This window comes from Sceloporus undulatus, chromosome 7, assembly GCF_019175285.1.
Source record: "Sceloporus undulatus isolate JIND9_A2432 ecotype Alabama chromosome 7, SceUnd_v1.1, whole genome shotgun sequence".
In the NCBI taxonomy this organism is placed as follows: Eukaryota; Metazoa; Chordata; class Lepidosauria; order Squamata; family Phrynosomatidae; genus Sceloporus; species Sceloporus undulatus.
This window is the reverse complement of record NC_056528.1, coordinates 49,607,990-49,634,537: the sequence shown is the minus strand read 5'-3', so window position 1 is coordinate 49,634,537 and position 26,548 is coordinate 49,607,990. Positions and strand designations below refer to the sequence as shown.

General features: G+C 42.4%; 1 protein-coding gene across 3 annotated transcripts; it reads left to right on the top strand.

The window, feature by feature from the left end:
* The first annotated feature begins 3 nt into the window (after positions 1 to 3).
* LOC121936491 (ligand of Numb protein X 2-like) lies at positions 4 to 25,095 on the top strand. Of its 3 annotated transcripts, none has more exons than XM_042478779.1 (10): positions 4 to 131; positions 14,831 to 15,291; positions 16,270 to 16,496; positions 16,613 to 16,809; positions 17,516 to 17,884; positions 18,148 to 18,333; positions 20,331 to 20,505; positions 21,084 to 21,303; positions 23,556 to 23,714; positions 24,487 to 25,095. In XM_042478779.1, the coding sequence occupies exons 2-10, from the start codon at positions 14,882 to 14,884 to the stop codon at positions 24,620 to 24,622; spliced, it is 2,079 nt and encodes a 692-aa protein (XP_042334713.1). In that variant the 5' UTR covers positions 4 to 131; positions 14,831 to 14,881; the 3' UTR covers positions 24,623 to 25,095. The 3 variants fall into 3 exon arrangements, with proteins under 3 accessions (XP_042334713.1, XP_042334712.1, XP_042334714.1); XM_042478778.1 differs by lacking the exon at positions 4 to 131 and adding an exon at positions 3,202 to 3,410; XM_042478780.1 differs by lacking the exon at positions 4 to 131 and adding an exon at positions 14,573 to 14,591.
* The last annotated feature ends 1,453 nt before the right edge of the window (positions 25,096 to 26,548 follow it).

The following is a 26,548-nucleotide window of genomic DNA, read 5'->3' as shown; positions in this document are numbered from 1 at the left end:
GAGAAGGAGATGAGGCGAAAAAGACGAGGCTCCTGTGAGGAGGGGAGATAAGGGCTGAGGCGGTTCCCGCGCTTCCCCCCCCCCTCCTTATTCGCCTCAGCGACGAGGCGCCCCTCCCCCACCCCCCTCAGGTGAGTGACTTCGCCATTATTCCTCCGCACTTTTTCCTCAGAGTTTTAATTTATTCGGAGTTGTGAGGGAATATTCCGGTTTGAGACCGCTTTGGCCGCCCTGGTTCAGAGCTAGGAATCCTGGGAATTGTAGTTTTATCGTGGCAACTTCGCTTTCTTTCTAGAGGAGGTTTAAATGTCTTGACAAAACTATAATTCCCAAGAATTCCTTAGCATTGAGCCAGGAAAGTTAAAGCAGCCTCAGACTGTGACAGAGAAGGCTATTTATTTATTTATTATAAACAATAAATATTTATAAATAAATAATAATAAAACTGAAATTGTATTTTTTTAATTTTTATCCTGCCTTTCCACCCAAGGAGGCTCAAAATATATACATTTATATATATAGACACATTAAAAACAACACTTTAAAAAACAAAATAGTCCAGTTAAAACAGTAAAGAGTGTATATATATATATATACACACACACACACACACACACACACATATAAATACATTAAAGCAACACTTTAAAAACAACTAAAATAGTCCAATAAAAACAGTAAAAAGTTTATATAGATAGATATAGATATATATAAACACACACATATAAACACAAACATATATATGTATAACGTGTGTGTGTGTGTATACACACACCTAAAACCATAGTGTTGGAAGATATCCCCAAGGGCCATCCAGGCCACCTCCTATGCTGCCATGCAGGAACTCTCAATCAAAGCATCCCCATTGACAGATGGCCGTCCAGCCTTTGCTTAAAGACGACCTCCAAAGAAGGAGACTCGGTTGCTCTCTGAGGGAGAGCCTTCCTCTGTCAAACAGCTCTTACTGTCAGGAATTTCTTCCTAATATTTAGGAGGAATCTCTTTTCCTGGAGCTTGCATCCATTGCTCCATTGTCTCCTATTCTCCGGAGCAGCAGAAAACAAGCTTGCTAGTGCCATGCAGGAACTCTCAATCAAAGCATCCCCATTGACAGATGGCCGTCCAGCCTCTGCTTAAAGACCTCCAAGGAAGGAGACTCCGCCACAATCTGAAGGAGTTAGTTCCACAGTCAAACAGCCCTTACTCTCAGGAAGTTCTTCCTAATGTTGGGCTGGAATCTCTTTTCCTGGAGCTTGCATGCATTTCTCCATTAAGTCCTATTCTCTGGAGCAGCAGAAAACAAGCTTGCTCCCTCCTCAATATGGCATCCCTTCAAATATTTAAACAGGGCTCTCATATCACCTCTTAACCGTCTCTTCTCCAGGCAAAACGTACTCAGACCCCTATTTCTTTCCTCATAGGGCTCCATGGTTTCCAGACCCTTCACCATTTTAGTTGCCCTCCTTTGGACACTTGGCTCCAGCTTCTCAACATCCCCTTTGAATTGTTTTGCCCAGAACTGGACACAGCATTATTCCAGATGAGGCCTGACCAAAGCAGGATAGACTTGGCACTATTAGAGTGGCAAGTATTCTCCAAAGGTTTCCTATGGGCATGTATTAGTTCCTTTATAGGCAAATACTTATTGATGTAGTATCATTTCCTTTACTGTGTGCTGAGTTTGTTCCCTATTATTTAGAGGCTGATACAGTTGGGAAGCTGCTACGGGTTGCAACAAATTGTGATGGTGATGAGGATGATTATTGTATTCATATACATGATGCTTGACAACAGAATAAAACACAACTACTTCAGTATAAAATACTGAAATGTCTAAAAAACCTACATTTTTCTCAGAATTCAGCAGCAGTTAAAGTGGCGTCAAACTGGATTGTTTCTGCAGCGCAGAGGCGGCCATAGCCCCAACACTGAAGTTACTATGCCAAAGCGAACTCAATATAAGAGTAGTTTCTGTTCTTACTTATTTATTGAGATGTATTCCAGCCCCGTCTTTTAAGGCAAGCCCTCACAAGCACAACAGAAAGCAGACAAACACACTGAGGTGTACCAAAAGTAATACCGAGATTATTGCTTACTCAGTAGTACCTGTTTTATGGCTGGAGAGGTACTTGCCTTAGGCTACTATCCTACGCATACTTAGTTTGGAATATTTATGTCTCATCGACTTCAGCGCAATTTACTTGTTGTGGGTTGGCACTGTTTACTCTAGAAGCGGGAGAGAGTTGTGTTTTTATGACTTCAGTAGCACTAAAAGGGTCTCCTTGGTACAGTTGCTTCTCTACATTGGCTTTGATTAATACGTTCTCTCTAGGAATCTCTAGGTCCTCCAGCGCAACTTTGCTGGACGTTGGCCATAGAGTCGCGCTGGGAGAAATTCCTCAGGAGAAAACCTCTCTAGGCATTTGTAGGTTCTCCAGTTCAATTCGATGGTCAACACAATTCTAGGTCCTTCTATGATGAACTTCTGCTGGATGTTGACCATAGAGTTGCACAGGAGGACCTAGAGATGCCTAAGAAGCACATTTCTTGGTCCTTCAACACAATTCTGTGGTGAAACTTTGCTGGAAATTGACCATAGAGTTGCGCTGGAGGACCTAGAGATGCCAAAGGAGCACACTTCCCTAGACATTTTTAGGTCTTTCAACACAATTCAGTGGTGAACATCTCCTGGATGTTGACCATAGAGTTGTTCTGGAGGACCTAGAAATTCCTAGAGAGGTTTAAAAAAATGAAAGTTTGGTTTTTATTTGCTTCCCCCCCACTTTTAGGGCCCACTATATATAACTGTGCACAATGTACTGGGATTTATTCTCTAACCTGTTTTAAAATCCCTCAGTCTTTGTGGAGGTGTTTGGTGTGAATGCTTTTAAGAGGAGGAGAGTTGTTTCCGAAAAGGCAGAGATCGTGGCTTCCAGGTGCGAACTTACTGGGATTTCGTTATCCCTGGCGGTTTTATCGCTTCCCTTCCCCTTTTTATAACCTATCAGTAAAACCTGGTTGCAAAAAGCAAGCAGGTCATAAACATGTGTGTCTGAATCACATGGTGCTTCAGAGCTGCCCTTTCTACAGGTCTGAGTCTGGACTCTGGCCTTTTGGTTAGGTAATCTCTGTTTGCCTTCTTTGCTTTGGCCAAACACCTTGAAAAATCAGGGCTTTCAGGTCTGGAGGAAACCTGCCTTCAGCTAAGCATCCACTTTCTCAGCCTTGGCTTTCTTTCCAATGAGCAGCTGCCCCTCTTTGTAAGGGGTTTTTAAACAGCATCCTGGGCTTTAAGGAGAGACTCCTGGGAGAAAACGGATAAAGAACAGAGAGAAAAATGCAGGAGAAATGTTTAGAGGAGGAAGAGCAAGTGCTTTTCTGATGCTGTTTGCAGAAGGTGGAGTTATGAGGTCCGTCCAAACTCTGCATTGTCACACGCTGCGCATGGCATTTTGGCTTCCTTTCTGAACAGATGCTTCTGGTGGTGACTGAGAAGGAGTTCGTTTTAGTATTTTTGTTGCCGTTGTTGTGCGCATTCACGTCGTTTCCAACCTATGAGTTTGCTGTTGCCGTCCTCTGAGGCTGAGAGAGTGTGACTTGCTCAGGGTCACCCAGTGGGTTTATAAGGCTGAGCCGGGATTTGAACCCTGGTCTCAAGAGCCATACTCCAATGACTCTGGTCTTCAGAGCCATAGTCCAAACCACTGGCTCTGTTTCAGAATGGTCCAAAACACACTGCAGAAATAATCCAGTTTGAGACTGCTTTAACTGGCCAGGCTCGGTGCTAGGGAATCCTGGGAATTGTAGTTTAGTGTAACACCAGAGTTGCCTGACAGAGAAGTCTAAATGTGTCATCAAACTACAGTCCCCCAAATTCCCTACCATTGAACCAGTCTCAGACTGGATTGTTTCTGCAGTGGGTTTTGGACCTATATTTAGCATATTATTCTAGCATTGTAGCTTTTAATAGTATTGTCTTTTATCATCCATTTTTGATTGTATATGATGGTATTATAATAATAATAACAACAACAATGTTTATAATGGCCTTTCCACAAAACTGTTGTGCCATAATTGTGTGTTGTGTGTTGTGTGTGTGATAGTGATGAGGAATCCACAGTGCAAATAATGGCTTTGCTGTTTCAATAAGTTCTTTGTCCAAAATCGCTAGCTTTATGGAGCCAATTGCTGGGTAGACCCTTGACTTTGACTCTCGTCTTGAGGCAATAAAACAGTAATGTGTTGTTGTTGTTGTTTTTACTGGAAAGGATCATTGAGGAAGATACTGTAATTAAAGAAAGGCTCCTCTAGATACTGTCATAGTACTGTATAAATAAAATTGGAGACGATGTGGGCAGGACTGGAGAGAGGTACATAATTTTATGTCATCCCTGGGGAATTGTTGCCCTGATCATCACAAAGACAACCTTATACTTGCTATCAACAGCGTCTTTATTGAAATGTCAGAGCCCTGCGGAGATCATCTTAAGGGGCAGCTTCTGGGAAAAAGGAATTGAATGCCAACATATTGTTCTATATAACACAGGAGACTAATAGCAGGAGAACAATAGTGGTATACATTATTATATATACTGGATTCTTTCTGCAGTGTGTTTTGGACCCAACAGAGAAAGAAATGTCTAGCCAATGGGCACAAATGTGGGTACTAATGGCTGGCACATAGAGACAGGGGCAGTGTTTCTGTGTTTGTCTAAAGTGTTGACTGGAAGGATGCATTTTCCCCAGCTTTGACTGCTCTGAGAAAAGAAATCCATTAACATCCATTTTTAATCCCTGTTACTGTCTATGACTGTGTCTTATGGGGAAGATGTTTGATACTATTGGACTGGGGGAAATGGCTTTAGCCTCACAGAAGTAGCTACATCATTCATTTAGCCTTGTTATTTTTAAAAAGCATTTGCTTCCTCCTCGTTGTTGTTAACTGCCGTCAAGTTGGCTTTGACCCAGTGAATGAGATACTTCCAAGTCATAGAACCAGAGAGTTGGAAGAGACCTCAAGGGCCCTGATCCAGTCCAGCCGCCTTCTCAACCAAAGCATCCCCAATGGCAGATGGCCATCCAGCCTCTGTTTAAAGACCTCCAAAGGAGACTCTACTACAGTATACTCTAAGGTAGCATCTTCTGCCATTGAACTGTTCTTAAGAAGTTCCTCCTAATGTTGATCTGGAGTCTCTTTTCCTGTACAGTACTTTGCATCCATCACTCTGGATCCTATTCTCTGGAGCTGCAGAAAACAAGTTTGCTCCATCCTCAATGGGACATCCCTTCAAATATTTAAACATGGCTGTCATGTCACTCCTTAACCTTTGCTTCTCCAGGTTAAACATACCCAGCTCCCTAAGTCACTCTTAAGTCACTTCTTAACCTTTTCTTCTTCAGGCTAAACATACTCGGCTCCCTAAGTCGCTCCTCAGAAGATATGGTTTCCAGGTTTCATCAACAGCCTTTCAAATTCAGTAGACACCTCAAATCCCACGATAAGAGTCCCTGCCATTTTACTTCTGATCCCGTTATCTTTAGGCCCCAAACAAGCAACGCTAAGTGAACAATGCTTCTTTATCATATGATGTTCCATTTAGAGCGTTTTGATTTGAATCCTGGCAGCTCATTGAGAGAAAGATTGGAGAGCGCCTCTTCTGCAAAGAGAATTCATAAAGCCCAAAACCATTGTATGATAGAGGAACCACCACCTTCTTCTTCTGGGTGCAGCCCAATACTCCTTTAAAATCAAATTAGAAAGTTCTGTTTCTTATCATTGTTCTCTTCCTGGCATGAATTGCCTACTACTACTGGCATCTTATGCTAATGACTGTCTGGCTGGATTTTCTCATTAACATTTTTAAGTTATATTAGATAAGACGCATTCCTTGCCATGCTGTCTTGAGGAATGGCTGGATGCGATATGTAAAAGGGGAGTGCGCCTCTTCTCTGGCTGTTTTGGCTAGACATCTGATTAACATTTCCAAATTCTGTTAGATAAGGAGCATTTCATGCCAGGTAGTTTTCAGGAATGACTAAATAGGATTGGTAGCAAAAGGTGCATAGCTGTGATGATACTCTATAGACAGTTTGCCAATCCTGGTGGAAATGCATGTCTGAGGCTGCTAGAATAGTTGCATCTAGCATGATTAGACTGGCATTAAAGGACCGGCTAGAAATATGTCTGTAGGCACTATACTTTACTAAAGCTCCTTAAGATGGAGTAATTACTTAGCATTATCTCTTAAAAGTAAGTAAAGTGGAATTTCCTGATAAATACATAGACTGATACGTGTTTTTTTGAAGTGGGCTTTTCAAAGAAGTTAGGTAGTTGGTAGACATATAGTCTCCTCAGCACTCCTCCGGATGCTTGGAAAGTGATGGTTTTGTTGGTGCAATGGTCTTTTAAATAAATCATGGGCCTTAACTCTTTTGTTTGTGCTTTGGATTTGGGATTTTAATAGCCGGAGACATGATTTATTGACTATCCTGAAATATGCACTCTTGAGAGCTTTCTTCTATGGAGTTTCAAGGATCAGTACTTACATGATCTATCAAAACAACCTTCTGGTTCAAAGTAGATTTAAGACAGTGTGCTGTTGTCAAGAAAGTACTGTTTAGTTGTAAAGGGAGAAAGTACTGTTCCATTGTACTGTTGGAAAGGAAGATCAAGGAAGAAAGTGCAAAGGCAGGCTTACGGTTGAACATAAAGACAGCAAAGATAATGATCAAGGAGAATTTACACAGATTCAGTGAGGAAACAGAAATAGTAAAAGAGTTCTCCTGCCTTGGATCTAACATTGATCGGAGCAGTCAAGAAATCAGAAGAAGACTAAGCATCAAGGTTAGGATCGTACAAGCCGTTGTATTCCTTATGAGCATGTATGGATGTGAGAGCTGGGTAGTGAAGAAAGCGGATAGGAAGAACATCAACTCATTGGAGATGCGGTGCTGGAGATGCCCATGGACAGCCAAGAAGTCAAACAAAGGGGCGCTAGAACACATCAAACTAGAAATCTCTCTGGAAGCCAAGATAACTAGACTGAGGCTGTTGTACTTCGGCCGCATCATGAAGAGGCAAACCTCATAGGAGAAAACAGTAATGGAAAGAAAGGTGGAGGGGAGCAGAAAGAGGTGAAGGCTGCATGCTAGATGAATGTACTCTATAAAAGAGGTCATGCGTTTACATTTGCCAGAACTGAACAGAGTAGTGGAGGACAGGGAATCTTGGAGATGTCTCATCTACAGGGTCGCCATGGGTCAAGATCCATTTGAGAGTGGATAACAACAACAACTGTTGGAAAGTGTGTTACGGTGTGACACATGAAGCTGGGGCTCGATCCATCAGGGAGTCAAGCACATGTAAAGAAGGAAGCACCTCTGAAGAAATCTTGCCAAGAAAACCCCATGACAGGTTTGATTTAGGTTGCCATAAGTTGGGAACGACTTGAAGCCACACAACAACTCTTGTGAAGTGCATTACAACGTGAGACATGAAGCTGGGACTTGATCCATCAGGGAGTCAAACACATGTAAGGAAGGAAGCCTGCTAGCCCCTCAGCTCTGCTCTCTCTGGCAAAGGAGCAACAGTCTGAAAAGGTCGAATCCAAAAGAATTCAAAGGCATGGCAGCGTTAGTCTGGAAAATCAGTATGCAAAAGGATCTTGTAGCCTCTTTGGGACTAACAGAAAGGAAGAAGCTGGTAGCATGAACTTTCATAGACTTGAGTTTACTTCTTCCTCAGATGCGCATTTGGAGTGGAGAATCCCAAGGCAGACTTGCATAAGCCATTTGTGTGTGAGACTGTCCATTCACATTCAAAACCTTGTGGGTATAAAGATGCAGTGACAAGTTGCGCCAGGAGCAACTTCTGTCTGAAGCCTCAAAAAGTGGCTGCCAGTCAACATAATCAAAGCTGAGGGTAGACAAGTACTTAGATTTGGTACAAGGCCACTTTCTTTTAATTGCTGTCGCTTTGGCCGCACATATTCAGGGTGGATTTTTATACTCTTCCTCCCACACTATGCCAGGTAAACACAAGTTGCGCTACTTTAGTTTCTTCACTTGACCTCTTACTAAACTTGTGCCATGACTGCATTCCTGTGTAGCCTGACTCACAAAATACCAGTTGCTTAGATCTTTAGGGCAGATAGGTTTGGAGTGGTTGTGCAGGAATTTATTGGCTTTAGTAACTGGGAAGGAGCAGGTTTACAACAACTTTAATGTCAAGGCTCAGTTATGCCAGTTGTTGGGATAAGTAGCTAATGTAAAACAGAAGTATTGACCAGGTTATTCTTCTGACCGTTTGTCAGAAGATTACATGACTGTGTTGACATGGGTTTGTACCTGTCTAATAAGAAAATATGGACTCTGAAAACCTTTTCCTTCATCAATTTGGGACTGAATCATATTTGCCATCTCTTAACACACAGAACAGCGTCATCCTAGTGAATAATAGTTTTCTAGTTTCTGTCTTACTTGGTACATTATTTCAGTCTTTTGTGATCATTCAGAATGGTCATGAAAATCTGTTTCACAATGGTTTCTGCAAGCATTGTTGAGCAACAACAAGAGGGTCACTCACTTTCAAGTGCCTTGTGTCGTTTCAGTAATGCTCACAACAGCCTTTTGAGGGGGCTCCCTAGCTTTCCTAAAACGCCAAGGCAGAAATTGACCAACCTGATAAGCAGGGGAAGAACCCATTGGCAATCCAGATTCAATTCTTAGACTGAATAGTCAATTCAGCACTTGACTATTACTACTATTAGTATGCGGAGCCAGAAGCAGTTCAGGGTTTTGCAGATCAGTGTCAGCAAACTGTTAAGTAGTACAGCTGCAAAAACGACAGACCTATGCTTCCTATGGCTAGGTGCAGACCGAAGGCTGACAGCCACATCCTGAACCAACTCAGGTTTATAACAGTCATCAAGATCAGCTTTACGTTTATAGCTCTCTACGTATGCTAGGTTGCTATTACTATTAATTCCAACATCTCAGCATTATTACCAGGCTTCTCATGATGGAATTAGTGATATACATTGTGTTACGTGGCAAGCAGCTGAATGTGTGCGGTGCTTGTATAGCCAAGGATGAGAAGGAATACTCATTTGTAATTGACTGATACTTCCTGTTAGTCTACCATTTCTTGCTGGTTTTCCTCTGCCTAATTTAAATAACTTTTCTTTGCATAGCATAGTTCAGAAGAAAGCACCAGATGGATAGACTCAACTAGGGAGGCTACAAGCGGGAATCTACAAGCCTTAAGCAGAGCAGTGGAGGATAAGGAGTCTTGGAGATGTCTCATCCATAGGGTCCACCCGAAGGCAGCTAACAAACAACAACAAAGGTTAAAGTGGTGTCTGCTGCATCCTTTCCCTTCTATTAACGCTTCAAAGGAAAGCCCCCCCCCCAAGTCTCCGTCAGATCATGCTTTCATTGCTTCAGTACCAACACTACAGACCTCTCTGCTTTCAGTTTTAATCACCTTGGCATTTCACCAATGTTGGGGGACCTGCTCAAGAAACAGCAGGCGCCGCACAAGGGTACTGACTGTCAAGCCATGGCATCACAGTTTCCGTCAGAGACATTTTGCCCTGCCACAGGCAAGTGAGCCAGAGAAACAAGGGTTGGCTTTTCTGGAGAATTCAGGAGCTTTTTTTTGATCCTTGGTCCTTTCAGTTCAGCCCTATTTTTTGGAAAGTTCGTTGCACCTGGGTTGTCGGTTTTTCCTTGTCACTCGCTGCCAGGAATTTCTGGTGTGTAGCCCTGAATGTGTAGGCGAGGCCCCGTCGTTGTTTAGACATGACACACCACATACAGGTCTCTTTTTGTAATGTCTTTCCAGCGCAGTGTTGAAATTGGGCCCTGCTATGCTTTAAAAGGATGCCACAATATGAGAAGCCTATTGATTGTTTCAGTTTCTCTGGGTGTGTATAAGTATACATCCAAAATAGTCTCACTCTAGTTTTTCCTCTTGGTAAAGATGGCTTTCCCCATCCTCAGAATGCATTTGAGAAGTACATTGGAATGAAGTGTCAATGACTTCTCTGACTCCCTTCCTTATCTTTTAAGCAGCATGGCAGTTCTTTAAAATCTACAACCTGCATTTTATTTGATTGAAATATTGTTGTGTACCTTCAAGTCGTTTCTGACTTATGGCGACCCTAAGGCAAATCTATCATGGGGTTTTCTTGGCAAGGTTTGTTCAGAGGCGGTTTGCCATTACCTTGTAATTTGAAATAGACACTTTCCAAATTTTGCACTTAATGGCAAACTAGAGATCCATGGGAACATTGGCTTTTCATGGATGAGCTGAATCTTGGTTCATGCTCCTTGGTCTTTTCTACTGGATGCGGGAATGGCTAAAGGAGGATTTTTAAAATCATTTAATCTCACCGGGTGCAACTGCCGCTCTCCCAACAAACCAAAGAGGGAAATCATTGTGTTAGATTTTAGCTATTATAAACTGAAAATGAGTTGACTCTTCCTTTCTGAACTCAGCTGCTGTGAATATAAATGGACTGGTTAGTCATTGGATATTTTTATTGGGTATTGATTTGCATGTTTTGCAAGGCTGGTTGATAGTGAAACGAATAAGAAAAACAGAGGAGAATCAGACTTGGCCGTTCAGTCTTTGGGAAGATGTTGATTCTGTTATGGATGCTCATCTTCCCCCGGGGTTTTCTGGTTCCGTATGAGACGCTGGGGCTTCTTGCACCTGAGCTAGGCCTAATGCCTTTGTCAATATGTTTGCCACGTCAGTTGTGAAAAGCTGCGTGTAAAAATGGACCAATGGCCTTCTTATTGCCTTAATATTCCCATCAACTGGCCAACCCTTACCCTTGGCTTATCATTTCTTTCTACACACATCAACTGCAAAAGGGATACTCCCCTCTTTTGTTTGCTGCGCAGGGAAGTGGAATATTGCCCATGTCATCTCCTATAACAATGTTCACACGTTGGGATTGTGTTACTTATGTAAATACACGCCTCTGTTTTGTCATTGGCATAATTGAGGCATTAATGATGTGTAAATCCAAGTCGTCTAAGAATTGTACTCGAGTATTTAATGAAGTTTCAGCAGGTAAACATTCATGAAAGATCTTTCACTAACACATTTAACTTAAATTAAAGAAAGCATAGGTCAGCTCTTCTAATACGCCATTAAAAGAGTTGGTCTGTTTTGGCCTTGTTCCTAAAAGCCCATATTCAGGGGCAGCTGTGGCATCCAAAATCCACAAAACAGCGACACCTTTATTATTACCTAAACATTTCTTTTAGAAGTAAAAGGAAATGAGATGGTTATATGTTTTCCCACTAAAACGATGGTGCTCCTCCGCTTGCACCCCAAGATCCATGAGATTTCCGTTATATTTATTACTTTACTCCACTCATTTCCTTAGTATATGTTTATTTTTAACAATTAAATTAAATGGAGAATGGGTTGAAAATACTTGTTGTCTCTGTATTTGGCCTAGTACTGAAGTTATTAGCGCTCTGTAATGCCCCAGATGTGTCCCTATGGGGAGAATAGGTATGATTCAGCAAAGGATGAGAGTGCTGTAATTTGACATGATTGGAACAAGAGCAGACGGCTTGCTAGTGCTGCCATGAATAATGTTCAATTAGCTGGATTATACGGCGTAAGAGGTGTCTTGTTGCCTTCTTGCAAGTTGAAACAAAATGCATACAGTTGCTCTCTACTAGGAGTTGTTAAGCAATGGAAGTGATTTCAGCCAGCTATTGAAGAGGGAAAGGCTTTATGTCAGCACATGATACTTTGGGGGCAGCTGCTGGAACATTGATTAAACCTGAAGGGAGATAAAGTAATTCATTGCAGGGGGGCACTTTTGAAATGTCTCCAAATGCCCAATAGCAAAATTACATTGGAGAGGGCATCTACTTTATATACTCATGTATAGGTCTAGAAACTATAGTCAAAAAATTGACCCCAAAAGCCTGGGTCGAACTACCCATAGGTCAGTGTAAGTACTGTACTTTGACTCCTATTGAAAAAGGAACCATCCTCTTCTTTGGACAGAGTGGCAAAAGGTGAAAGCATAGTCCATCCCAGGAACATCTAAGAGACCATGACCTCCCTCTATTTTCTTTGCTGCGGTACCACTTCTGACCTTTTTGAATTCCTTTACATCCTTTGTTTAGTGCAGCTAAATTTTACCCCCGACTTATCCATGGATCGTATCAAAATCCATATATCTGGCCCCAGAATCTGTCCTTGACTTATACATGAGGTCAACTTATAGTCAAGTATATGCGGTAAATGAAAAGGCTGCTCTGAACTGTTTTGGACCAATCACAATGTTTCTGTCTGCCATTTTGTCCCCTGCCAGAGCTCACTGGTGTTGGGAGCATCCATTGACATTGGGGAAATGGCTCTTCAGGCGAAAGTTCGTTGGGGATCTCTTCACATTTGAAATGTCCTTATAAAACCGTTGAAAAATTACTTGTCAAGCTGGCCTGATGCATGGCACGCTTTCCATAGATCCTGTCTTGTTTTACGCTAAAAATGTATGAATAGCCTTCCTATCTGCTTTTGGCATCACAGTGTAGGATGGAGATGCAGTCAGGTCAGAGTAGTTGCAAAATATGTTTCTTCACTAACAGTTTGTGTTGACTTATTGCCAAGCACGCTTCATGTTTCTGTATTGTTGACAGGTTCAGAAGTAAAGATGATTTAGAGGGAATAAAAGCTGGCCGTATTGTGCTTCATCAGTGCGCTGTAGGGACTTATAATGCATCTTAGTATGTATCTCACACAAGTAAGGGTTGTGTGAGGCTGTCTGGTCTGCTGGCTGTCGCTGCAGAGGTTCCTGGAAACTTGGTGGCAAACAGCCGTGTTTTTTGGACTGGATTAAGGCCCCTTTGGGCTGGGATTAATCCAGGACTGCCAAATCAATGGCCAGACTGGTCAGTACTGGCCTGCATCATCTGGACAAGACGACACAAGGCCAGAGGAACATGGGCTTTTTGGACCGTCCATACAGGCCCTTTGGGTTGTGTGGAGCTTGCCATTAGAGATGCCCGGCCCCTGCCTGAAATGGGACAGTGGCTCCCATTGAGTAAACCTTTTCATAATTCGGCATACACAGAATTTCTGCTTTCTGGCTGTGGCTGATGATACAGCAGGCTAGTTCAAGCTTGCCATCTTTAGAAGATCTCTTCCCCTCATGCAGACAGGTGTGGATTCCCCTTTCATCACTAAGGTCAGGTCTGGGTTTCCAACCGTCTCCAGCAGCTTCCTTTTGCATTTTGGAAAGCAAAATACTAGGAGGTACGTTCAGCCCTTTCTTGGATACTAGAAATTTGACAGCTCTGCGGTTATGCTCTAAATAGCCTTGATATGCTAGAATTATAGATCTGATACTTGAGCAGCAATTCGAGGGCTGATCCAAAAACAGCAATAATTGAAGACCTTTGGGTTTATTTAAAGTATTACTATGTCTCCTTTCTTCTTTGTCTTTGGAAGCGAGAACTGAAACCTACATTGAAATTGTGTTGTCAAAGTCCTTTCCTCTCTGCACTCCCTCTGAATTTGAGGCATAGAATTTAACACATTATATACACTTTTCAGCACAGAATATGGGCTAAGGAATATTTTTTCGGCAAGAGGCTGGGTGGCAAAAGGAGGAGACTTGTTGGGAAGATTTGCTTGGCTTGGAGTTACGAGTTTAAAGCGATGTTAAATTCTTATCAGTACTCCAAAACCCCAGTTCTCATGTCTCATACAATATTAACAAAATGAACAAAAGCTGGAAGTTTGGAGAATTCATGTGTGGACCTGGATCCTCACAAACATGTGGGAAATGTTAGCTTTTGACGAAACCTTACTTGGTCATTATGAACCGATCCAGGCTAAAACTGTAAAATAAAGCTGCGCAAATGCAGTTGTACACTTCGATGTTTTTTGTTGATGGTTTTATACTACTACTACTACTACTACTAATAATAATAATAATAATAATAATAAATGTTTTATTTATATTTTCCCGGTGGGATTACAGTCCGGTATCAATATACAGTATACAAATGCAAATTACAACCATAAAAACAACAATATAGTACAGTAAAATATCAAAGTGGATAACAATTAAAACAATACTATCAAAGTGAAAAGGAGAGAGATGTTTCAATCTCAGTCAAGGAGATAGAAAAATGTATCTTATAAGAGGTTAGGTGAGTAAGCTCTTGACAAGTAGCATCTCCAAGAATGTCAACAAATGAGTGTTAGTTAGCACACACCAATCCCAGCGACGGGAGTTGACTTTTTAGCCTTCTTAGTCTCTTTGAGCAATTGTTTTGGGAAACAATTTGGATAGTATTCCAAACTTAAGCAACCCGATGTGTCTGTTTATACTACAGACGACAGTTGCAAAATTGCCAGGCTAATAAGCATCCCTTCTCAGACGTCTTTGTCATTGTCAAGCAATAAATCTGTCAGTAGGTTTAAAATAAGTCTTGAATTGGATTGCAGGCTCCACAATTGACATAAATGTACCGAGTGACATCAGTCTGGGAGGGAAACTGGATTAGTTGGAAGGGATTTTGAATGGCTTTACAAACAAATGTTTCAGGTAAGTACTAACATACCGAAACATTCTAAACTTGAGTGTATTGTATGTGTGTATGACTTTCTGAGGGTTTTCTTAGGGAAGGAATATTCAGAGATGGTTTGTCAGTTCCTTCCTCTGTGGAAGTGCAAACCGACCTCTTTCCCCTGGAGACGGGATTTGTGCCAGTCAGCAGATACTACTTTTACTGATCAGTGAACATTTCAATAAATGAAATAATTTATGTCTCCTCTTCCTTCTAGCAATCCTGTATCTTTGGTACCACCAAAGGATTGGTCCTTCCGCGGATGTAAATGCACCAGATGTTGGACGCCATGGCTAAGTCGACGGGGGAAGAGCCAGTTCCCAAAGTCCGAGAGCTTTGTGGCGAATGTGGGCAGCCGCACTCTTTGCCAGACAACCACCTTTACAACTTTCAGGATGAAGTGGATGATGACCTGACTTGCCACATTTGCCTTCAGCCCTTGCTCCAGCCCATGGACACGCCTTGTGGACACACATACTGTTTTAAGTGCCTCGAAAACTTCATGCAAGAGTACAGCTTCTGTCCTATGGATCGGAAAAAGCTGTCTTTCCAGCATTGCCGGAAATCTAGCCTTTTAGTGAGGAATCTGCTGGACAAGCTCATTGTCCTTTGCCCTTTTCAAGATGACTGCAAGCAAACTATGCAACGGTGCGAGCTTGAGGCTCACTTACAGAACAGGTGTGTATAATATGTTGATGACCCAACAGAAGGGAAAAAATATGCTTGTATTCTATTCTGTGGTTCCCTTGTCTCTCTGTCAGTGAATAAGAATTTTATTTTGCAGTGGGACCTTGGTATCCATTGGTTTTTGCTTCCAGGATTCCCTGTGCTGCATCCCTTTTGCCTCCTAAAATACCCCTTAGCTGTAATGCTTAACTTGTATTTGTATCCATTCTCTTTTAGCCCTTTTCAGATGCCAGTGCTTGTGTATGCAATAGAGAGAGGCATACATTGTAAACAACAATTAGCAAATACTTTAATATGGATTTCCCCTTTCTCTGTTCCTCCATTTATTAAACTAATCACTTTATTATAGTTAACAGTGGAGTTTGCATTGCGCATGTTGTTGTGTGCCTTCAGGTTGTTTCCAACTTATGAGGACAGGGTTTTGGGGGGTTTAAGAGCATGTGACTTGCCCAGGGTCACCAAATGGGTTTCCATGGCTGAGCGGGACATTGAACCCTGGTCGCCAAGATCGTAGTCCAACTCTCAAACCACTACACCAAGCTGGCATGAGAAAGTTAAATACTCCCACACTGCCAGTCCAAATGTAGAAGCTGCATGGCTGAGAATAAACTGAACATTAGAGGGAATGTGCATGCCTTGCGAGCGACTGGGTTTTTATCCTTCCACAGTGGATTTCCTCAAAAATGGGTGTCTTACCAATTAAACTTGCAAATCAAGCCTGTGTTAGCCTTCCAGTGATCAATCACAAATGAAGGCATGCTAAATACAAGATACCTAAATGAGGAAAATCACATGCTGTGGCAAGCAAAAATTTGTCAGTGTTTGAGGGAGCACCTCTTCTAAAAACTTGATAGTCATGTTGACCAATTTGACTCTGAGAGTACTTGTAGTATCTCACTAAGTACTCAGATATAGCTAAATGTGCTGTGGAGCAAGTATTTCAGATATTCTTTTTGACTTCTCACGCAGGTGTCCTGGTTTCAAGAAGTACAAAGCTCAGTTGGAAAGGAAAAAGAACCCTCGCTCTAAGCTGAAGGGAGACTCTCTGTCCCGTCTGGAAGCAAATACTCTGAAAGATCCCGAAATATCAAATGGAGTGTCATCCCCAGCGGCTGGTAGCTCAGGAGCTGCTGTGATATCTCTGGAGACACCAGAACCTGGTATGGTTAATCCAGCCTTCGATGAGAGTGAAGAAGGTAACATTTCTTTCTCAAGATGATTTCTGTGTTCAGCAGTGTAATAATAACTGATGTCCTCTAGCACTTTAAGAATGCAGGACCTGAGTTGCTTCTGCTTCCTCTTTTCATATCAGATTTACCCCAAAGAACTAGTCTTATAGCGGAGACAAATGCAATTGAAATTCATCGAGATGATCCTGAGGAAGAACTTGGGATGCGGATAGTTGGGGGTAAAGATACACCTCTTGGCAACATCGTTGTCCAAGAAGTTCTTCCAGATTCAGTTGTTGCTGCAGATGGAAAAATAGCACCCGGAGACCATATCCTGGAGGTAAGTGTGTGATAATGAAGAGGTCTGGGGTGACATTAACCAATTTGATGGGGTGCCATTAAAATGCAAAAGATTAATTTGATTTATCAGACACAAATTTTGGAAGGATGTCAGGAGAAGAGAGAGGGCACACCATAACTAGTACATCTCTAATATTAAAAATTAGAGATGTATGAAAATATGGATTGAGACAATCCTAACGTCTGGAGGACCACATGATTCCCATCCCTCCACTAAAGCAGGGGTGAGCAAATTGTGGCCCGTGGGTCACATGCAGCCCCTAGACCCCACTTTTGTGGCCCTGAAGCCCCCCCCCCCCTTTTAAAAAATGGTTCAGCATGCTTTTCAGGCAACGTTTGCCCCAAAACCATGCAGAAAGCACCCCAGGCATATGAAAAAAAAAAAGTGAAAACACCCCTATTTCTGCAAGAATTTCAGAATCCTGTTTTATTTCCAAATACTTCCATTTTCCTCATTATTCCCTCTTAAAATGGAGATCACTTCCTGTTGCCATTTTGAGAGGGACTGCAGAGGAAAAGAAGTATTTGGGCTTGCTCTAGTGGGGTGCAGCTTACTGGGGAGGATTTATCAGGAGGGGAATTGGGCCTGTCTTCCATATAGTTGCCTTGCATTAGAGAAAGGTGGCAACAAATACTATGCACTAAACGTACTTCTGATTGCTGGTTTGTTTTTGTTCTTTTCCAAGATAAATGGTGTCAACATTAGCAGCGTGACTCACTTCCAGGCAGTCTCCTTGCTCCGCCAGCCCTGTGCTGTGCTCCACCTCATAGTGTTGCAAGAGAAAGGATTTATCGGCAGGACAGGGCACCCAGATTCTGGCCCGACGATCAGCCAGGAGGTGATCCACGTTACCCTTCTAAAGAGAGACCGCTCTGAGCCTCTTGGCATCAAACTGATCAGGAAAACAGATGAGCCTGGGATTTTTATTCTAGATCTGCTAGATGGAGGATTGGCCTCCAAAAATGGGAAACTGAAGCAGAATGATAAAGTTCTTTCTATCAATGGCCAGGACCTCCGTCAGGGAACGCCGGAAGCAGCTGCGCAGATAATCCAGGTAACTATGGTGTGGCTCAGTGCTTCTTAAGTAACCTGATGTGGGGGACTAGAAAGGGGGGTTCCTCCCCCCCCCCCCCCCCTTCCTTGTTTTTTTTGCCCAGTGGCAAAATAACTTGAAAAGCGTCAGAATAGTTTCAGCATACATATTAAAATTTTTCCAGTCACCCTCCAGGAGCTTTGAAACTCTGGGTGTATATTAATTGGAAGTTGCCTGTTTTGAAATTTCCATTTTAAGCTTCATTTGTTTGCCTTTTTGTGCAGATTAGTGAAGCAAGAGTCAACTTCGTAGTTCTCCGTCAGGCCGGTGTGCCGCTCAATGATGCTGTTGAGGATGGCAGCACATCCAACACTAGCAGCAGCAGCAGCAGTAGCAATGGAGGAAGCCCTGTGCGCCTTCGCAGGAAACCTCAGTGGAGTCACTATCGGCGAAAATCCAGCTACCAGAAGGTATGCCTTGAGATTATATTATGGTTTGATATCAGCTTGATTTCTTTTGAGGACAGATTGGAAAGCAAGTGATAAAATTGGGATTTACCTGCAGAAATAATTCAGTTTGACACCACTTTAAAAGCCCTAGTTCAATGCCAGGGAATTCTGGGCACTGAAGTTCTGTGAAACATTTAGCCTTCTCTATCAGAGAACTCTGTTTCCCCCTCTCAACAGATTTCCTTTTGTTCAAAGGGGAACATGAATGATCATTCATTGGCCATCCCAGGCAGTTTGCTGCCATTTGTGTGAAGAAACCCTTCTTGAAGAGTCTGGGAATTTTCCTCCTGTGTTTAATTTCGAAAGGAAGTACTTGACAGTTTATTGCTCTCGTAAAAGCTGTTTAAGCAAAATATTCATTCCCTCTGTATCTTTTTGCATTTTTACATCTCTTTTCCTATGGCCTGGAAGAGTAGAATCTGGGGATTCTTTGCCTTCTTCCTGAAATTTGAGAGAGGAAGATTCAACCAAAACTCTTTTGGGAGGATTCAAAGATATAGCTGTGTTAGTCTGTATGTAGTGCGATCTTGTAGCACCTTTGAGACTAACTTGAAAGAAAGAAGTTGGCAACATGAGCTTTCGTAGACTTAAGTCTACTTCCTCAGAGGCATATCGTTTGGGAGGAAGTGCTGCAATCTGGATGCCACTATGCCAAAGACCCTGCGGCATGCTACCACTGAATATACCTCCAAAGAGTGGAAGATGAATCAGGGCTCAGATGTTGAACACAGTCTGTGGATGAATAACATTGGGAGAAGACAGTGCTTGTTTCCTACCATTTATCCTTCACTTGCAGTGCCAGCCAAAGAATTGTGTTTGGTCCAGGGAGCAGGTGGAGTAACAGGAACATTTGCTTTATATTGTAATGAGTACAATTATTCCTCAATGGTTGAATTCCTGGATGGTTTAAAAGCAGTTGCAGCTGATGAGACATGAAAGTCTGTTTAATAAGCACCAACTATGCATTTTTTGGGAGGCTTCTCAAGGGAGTCATGTAATGAACGTGGTTGTAGTATACTGTAGTTGTTATCATATGAGTGGTCCATTTCTCCTGTTTACTGAGTTTATCACATTGGATCTACAGGCTGGTTTCTCAACTAAAGTAAATTAACTAAATCAATTGCGGAATCAGTTCAATACTTAAGACATTTCCATTGATGTAATGGGTCTTACAACCAACAATTGGATTTAAGCTACAATGTGTATCTACTCAGTGCTATTGCTTGAAGCATACGTAGATAAAATATGCCACACCTGCCTTATGTACACTAAACTAATACTGCAGGTGGCTGAATGTGATCTATTCACCCACAGAATTAACATTTCCAGCAGCCGTTCTTAGCGATACCTTGGCTATTTGGAGACTTTTTGAAATAAAGACATGCTCAATTATATTTTCTGCCAAAAGAAAACAAAACTAACCCTCACCTAAGAGCAGCCATCCCTCCTTCTTCTTACTCACCCAGGTCTTGTTCCATGGAAACATTTACAAACATATCATCACATCTGATCACACAGCTGCTTAAGAAAAAGGTGTGCACACGATGGGAACCACAGAGTTGAGATGCAGGCACATGGATTGGGAGTAGTTACGCTGTCAAATGTCAAAATACAAGACAGTTTTTCAGAGTAGAATATGCAAGTTATGATGGCACGGTTTCCCCCAAGATATTTCTGGGGGTGCCTTGAGAAAACAGGATTGCCAGGGCAGCCTGGCTGGGAACAGTGAGGATGGGCTGCATGTTGGTGAGGCTGCTTATTCTTTGCATTCAGATTTATCCTTATTAAAAAAGGAAACCAGTGAACAGCCATAGTTATTTAAAAGTCACGTGAGCACTTCAAACATTAAACCATCTAATTTGCTCAAAGAGACCCTTCTTTATAATACGAGGGCTTGTTTGGACTAGCGAATATGTGATTGATGCACAGCCTGTTGTTTCTCTTCCCCCCAATTGTAGGCACTCCCTCAAGGATACAGCAACCAGGAGAAGACAGTTACTATTAAAAAGGAGCCAAAGGAATCTCTAGGAATAACAATAGGAGGCGGAAGGGATGCTAAAAATAAGCTCCCCATTTATGTGACTAGTGTGCAGCCTGTTGGATGCCTCTTCAGGGATGGTAGAATTAGGAAAGGTAAGTGCTTTTACAACAAGAGGTGGGGAGCGTCCACTCCTAAGAGCATTTTTCAAGCCCTTGTCGCTGAAAATAAACCCAATTTTTTGTGGGATGATTTTGCCATATTTCAGGTTCTCTGTGTTCTAAGGCCAGGAGAGGCTTTTGTGAAAATCACCTTCTGGGTATAAAATGGCCTGGTGGTGGAAGTACGGCAAAATGAACCTCCATCATCCTTTTGATGTTTGGGGGAATGTTTGGGGGCAAAATTTTGCAGAACATTCAAACGAACAACCCCCCCCCACCAGTTTAAGAATTTGGGGGATGGATTTGCAGCACAGGGGTGAATGGATGGGTTTGGGAATCGGGCTGTCCTCCAGTGTCCTCTGCTGGGGCAATATGGTTCCCCAACCCTGGCAGCTGCACACATCCCAGCTGTAGAAGGTCCTTATTTTGTCCTTGAACCAGCTTTGAGTGAAGAAAAGGTTATGTAATAATACATTAATGTAACTGCAAAGGACTTACTGGCCCAAATACAGAAGTGCACTTTTCAAAGAAACGGCTGGTTACAATTCTGTCTTTCTTAATTTATACAACAGGAGATATACTTTTGAGCATCAACAATATAGATCTGACTCACCTGAGCTACAGTGAAGCTGTCTCCGCTCTGAAATCAAATGCAGCATTACATTTAGTGACCTTGAAAGCTCTGGAAATTGGGATACCTGAGAAGGTGTCTGACTCTCCTGAGACATCCGAAAGCAGGGAAAATGGGTTCGGCTGGGCTCCTCTCTGGATCATGTGGCTTGGATTACCTAGGTGAGTTGTAGTTTGATGTCCCTGGGAGCTTAAGGTAGAGAGGAGAGAAGGAAAACCTGTGTTCTCCTGAATCGGGGACCGCAATGCAGGACATCCAGAGCCAAGCTACTCAAAGTGGTGATTCACAGACCAATGCCAGCTTATAAAGTATGGGCTGGTGGTCCATGGCTAGTTACCAGGAACTACGTGAATACAGTAACAAATATGGTACCAGTCCCTGGCACATGGGAGGTGGGTGGGATTTGCCAGTCCATCACATTAGCTACTTTGAGAAGCACTGGACCAGAAGACTGAGTTGTCCTCCTCCTACCTCTGGAACAAAGCTTGGAAGTAACGCATAACTTTTGGAGGGTGACCTAATATGGAGCACTGTTTACTTATGACTTTTGCTTATTAGTGAGTGGCATTTTGAGATTATTTTAAAATGTTGAGGCCATTTCTTCCAGTTTAGGTGAAACTGAAGTCATTTTCCTGTGGCAAGTTGAACAAAATGGCTGGGTCATCCCTACAAAAATACCATCCTCCCATTGCCACCACCATCTGATCTCTGTGTGGAAAAGTAGATGCTCTTTTCAATATTGCCTTTTTTATTATAGTTTTGCAATGGTGAAGGAGTGGCTTAGTGGTTTAGGAGGGACAGCAAAGCATAGTGGTTTGTGTGTTGGCCTAGATATCCAGGAAACCAGGGTTTCAATGGTTTCCTGAGTGCAAATCTTTGTTCTCTTTTAAATTAGAGAAAGCCATTGTGGTTTCCAGTGAGTTCCTGGATTCTGTATATGCCTGTGTAGCTATAAACTGGGTTAACACTAAGGGAAAGAAGGGTGACTTTGTGGAGAGAGGAGGGAGTAAGAGGTCTAAGTCCGTCTTTGCAAGACACAGTGTTACACTGGCAGCAGTCACAGAATATTGAAATTTGGGAAGGATGAGAATGTTGCTGCCTGTTTTGTAGTGGAATTGTGGTTCTTCTGGGGCACATATATGTGTTTTACTTCGGAGAATGTGCTTCAGCCCCCCCCCCCCTTTAATACTCAGTTCTTGTGCATGATTTTGTTTATCTTGCTCTTTTGTTTATACACAACACACAACGGACACAGAGTGCCTTATGTCTAATACCAGCCTCCATCACAAAGAAAGGTCCCAGTGTTTGCATGTTTGATCAGTCACTGGGAGCAAAGTTGCCTTTCCTAGCATGTTGTTTGCTTTCCATCAAAGAACCTGAGGGTTGAGTAGAGTCATTGTTGCCTGACACACAATCCATTAGAAACCAGAAATTTGATCCCCAGGTTGCAGTGCTCCTGTTGGTAATGAACTCATAACTGTATTGATTTCAAGGAGTGCTCAAGAGTAACACAGCCCTTCATTTGTTATTTAGCTTACTCAAAGACTACAGTATTCCTTCCTTTCTCCTGCCTGAAAGTAAGATATAATTCAGGTTCGACATAGAAGCTGGAAAGTTAGCATGTCATGTTCCACATCACTTTCTTTTCATGCGGTTGATAATCGTACTTCGAGGCACAGAAAGCTCCTTACATGGAATGAGTGTCATGATGAACCAAGGATTGCATTTGCCTCTTGGCCCCTTTTGCTTTTTTTAATTCTCAAAACATGTTTGCAAAGCTGGTGGTTGTGGGAAGATGAGAGGCCACATTATTGTGCTAAAAGAGTGGAGATGGAGGTCTTCCAGGACATTTTCTATTTTCAGTCTGCATGAAGGGAGAAGGTTGATTTCTTGCAGGCCCAAATGCAAGCGAACCTCTCACAGAGAAGAAAGACAAAGCTAAAAGAGTTAAGGGAGTGTGTATATGTGAAAGGAAAGGAACTCCAATGCCTTTTTCCCCCTCCTCTCTATTTTCTGTGACCTGGATGTCCCTAGGTTTTGGCTCTGGTGGGACTTAAAATAGAGAGGAAGGGATATTTGAGACTGCTGTGCTTTATTTTACCTCCTAATATTTATATTACTGTTTATAAAGGTGTTACTCTATTTTTGGGAATAATACAAGGTTAAAATTAAAGTAGTGGATATATGTTAATATACTGAAGGCTAGGCAAAGAGATTCAAAGAGGTGGCTCATTCTGACTGAGAACTCTCTCTCCATTTTAGATAAAGAGGGCTTCTGTTTTTTCACATTGTAGGAGACAGGTTAATCGTGTGACTGATAGACCTCTGCTTATGAGTGGTTCTGGTTGGCAACAGGCCGTTCTACCCGGAAAAGGAAGAACATACGCTGACTTCATGGTGTTTTCTGTTTCAGCCACCTCCACTGCTGCCAAGATATTATCTTGCACAAAAGCAACGCTGAGAGTTGGGGATTCAGCATAGTTGGTGGATTTGAAGAAAACAAAGGAAGCAATCCGTTCTTCATTAAAACCATTGTGCCTGGAACACCGGCCTTCTGGGACAGAAGATTGAAGTATGTACACTGTGCGCTTCTGTTACTTTTGCCTTCCTAGTAAAATCCCTGATGTTTAACATAAAAAGAGAATTCAAGCACAATCAGTTGGACACACTTAGGTGTTTATCAGACGAGCTCTTAAAGAGGTACTATTCCAGTGTGACTCCTCTAGCTGCCTCCTGTTGCATGCTGGGATTGGCAGTTTTAAGGAGGGGTATTTAGAATTCTCAGGCAGAGAAGTTCAGCTCCTTAAAACTGCCAATCCCAGCATGCAACAGGAGGCTGCTAGAGGAGTCACACTGGAATAGTAGCTCTTTAAGAGCATAGTGTGATAAACATCCTTGAATCTCACTTCAGGCAGTTGCATTTAGTGTGCTAAAGGTGTGTGGCAGGAACAGGGTTGCTAGAGGTGTGGCGTGTGCTGTTTTCATGAGTTTCTAAGGAATTCTTTACAAGGGCTGCCATTTTGCTTATGCATTGGATTGAATAATTCCACCATTCTCAATAGGGAGAGATGTACTTGTCTTATTTTGTGGGGGCTGCTTAGAAGGAAATCAGGCCAGAGCAGTGAATCATGTATCTAGAGGCAGGTCTCTGTAATTATGAAATTTCCCAAAGCTCATTCCTATACCTGCAGCACTGAAAATTATTGGACCATTAATGATGTATACACACTATTGGACTATTCATGGTCCCCATAGTATAGTTGAGTGTTCAACACAATGCATTTAGCACTGGTGACATGTCAAGAGCTTTAACCTAACAGTGGTGGTGGTTCTTTCTTGACCAGGTGTGGGGATGAAATTGTGGCAGTAAATGGAGTGTCGGCGGTAGGAATGAGCAACGGTGAACTGATTCCCATGCTGAAGGAGCAACGGAATAAAGTGACTCTTACGGTTGTGTCCTGGCCTGGCAGCCTTGTGTAAGCTGTAACCTCTGATGCAGAGTTTGATTTGGGAACTACTTCTGTGCAAGGTTTCAAGGCCTGAAGTGATGAACTAGCCAAGGAAACAGTGAACAGCTGGTTTCAAGTAGCTGTGTTCAAGTTCTTCACTGGAAGCCCTGTTCTTAATCAAAAAGCAAGCATTAGTTTGTTGATAGAATTCGATTCAGGACCCACCTTTTGGCAGATGAAACCCAGACTTCAGTAAGCATTTCACGTTCTGCCATTTTGTGATTCCTCCCGCCCCATCCTCCTCAGGTCCATCCATACGGTGAACGTGCCGACTCTGAGCCACAGTCTACTTCTCTTGAACTCTCTATTTTAACCCTCTTCAAATGATTGTAAACAAAATCTAAGGTTAGGGCCCTTAACGTAGTCAATGATGTTGGCAGATATTTTAATTTTGGCAGTAGCTTTCAAGATATTGACGAATAAATTCAACAAACTGCTTTCTAAGGTCTGTCCCCCAACAGCTGTTGGCCATTTTTCAGGTTGGTAGAATGAGAATCCCATTATTTGGAGATGAGTTGCAAATATGCATGCTTTCATTTTTCTTAAGCTTAATGTTTGGGGAAAGTGCAGCATACCTCTTATTGCTTGCGCTGTATTATGTGAGAGCATGACATTATTTAACAACCTACAACAGCCGTCTGGGGCCACTTCGGACTGAGAATTTGTCGCTGTTGTGAATGCGTTGCAGAAGGAGTAGAATGGCTTTTCTGTTTATGCAGTACCAAATGGAGGTCTGTGACTAGGAGGTCTCTGCTTGTTACAGTCTTGGCTGTTGTGTGGCATGTTATTTGCACAATTTCCTCCTCTCTCTAATAAGTTGAAATTTAAGGATGACAGTAGTGTTTCATACCATTCGTCAATCAATGCAGAGGAGATAGAAATAAACTCTCAAATTGCTGAGGACTGGCATCTTATGTCAATAAGGGGGAATTCTGGAACTTGAAGGCAGTCAAATGCATGGCCCTTGTGTCTTTGTTGACAGTGGAGGCTGCATGCAAGGACTAACAAAAGTTCCAAAAAGACTTTCAGGTAAGAGCCTTGGGGCCAGAGCCGATGTTATGTCAGGAAGGCTGCATGCAGAACTAGACCTGTTATTGAATCCCTTTAAATCAGAGTGAGCAAGGATGGGAAAAGGAGAGAATTCAGAGCACAAGATATCTGATCAGGAGAGGGATGCCAGGTCCTCCCATCCATTTTAACATTTTCCTCTCTGGACTAAGTTCTGATTAGAGAATGCCACAGGAAATGAATGAGTTTTCAACAAGTATTGTCAGGAGAAAGGCAGTTGGCTGGGGAAGATTTAGCTCCATTTGTCCTGTGCTTAACATTACCTCCTCCCAACTTTGAATTATGGAGGGAAACCCAGATTGGATCTCGCTCCCATCCTATGCAGCTGAACACTTAATGGAAATCGGAGAAAGGGAAATGGAATTGTTAGGATGGTAAACTTCCTTCCAATCGTAAGTTGTATTGGTCTTTTCTAAGTAGGCATAATTCTAGACTGGTCTCAAAAGATAGGCTGGATTGCATTTGGCTGTACATTCACTGGGTCAGTCCAAGGTCCCCTTTATTTGCAGCTTGTGAACTGTCAGCAGTGGTCAGTTTTCACATGGTGCAGACTATTGAATCAATGTGCAAAACCCCCACAAACGACTTTGAGGGCTGATTATTCTAAATCAGAAGTCGCCACTTACTCATGCGCAGGCTTCACTGCCTGATTTTAGTGTGTCCAGTGGTTGTGAGTGCCACTTCCATGACTACCTTGACCTGAAGGAGGAAGGAAGACTGCTATGCAAGGGTGATGTCTACATGCACATCATATAGAAATGGGTGTAAAATTGAGGATTAACACTTAATTTTAAATGTGGTTTTAAAGGACAGCTATCTGATGCATCTA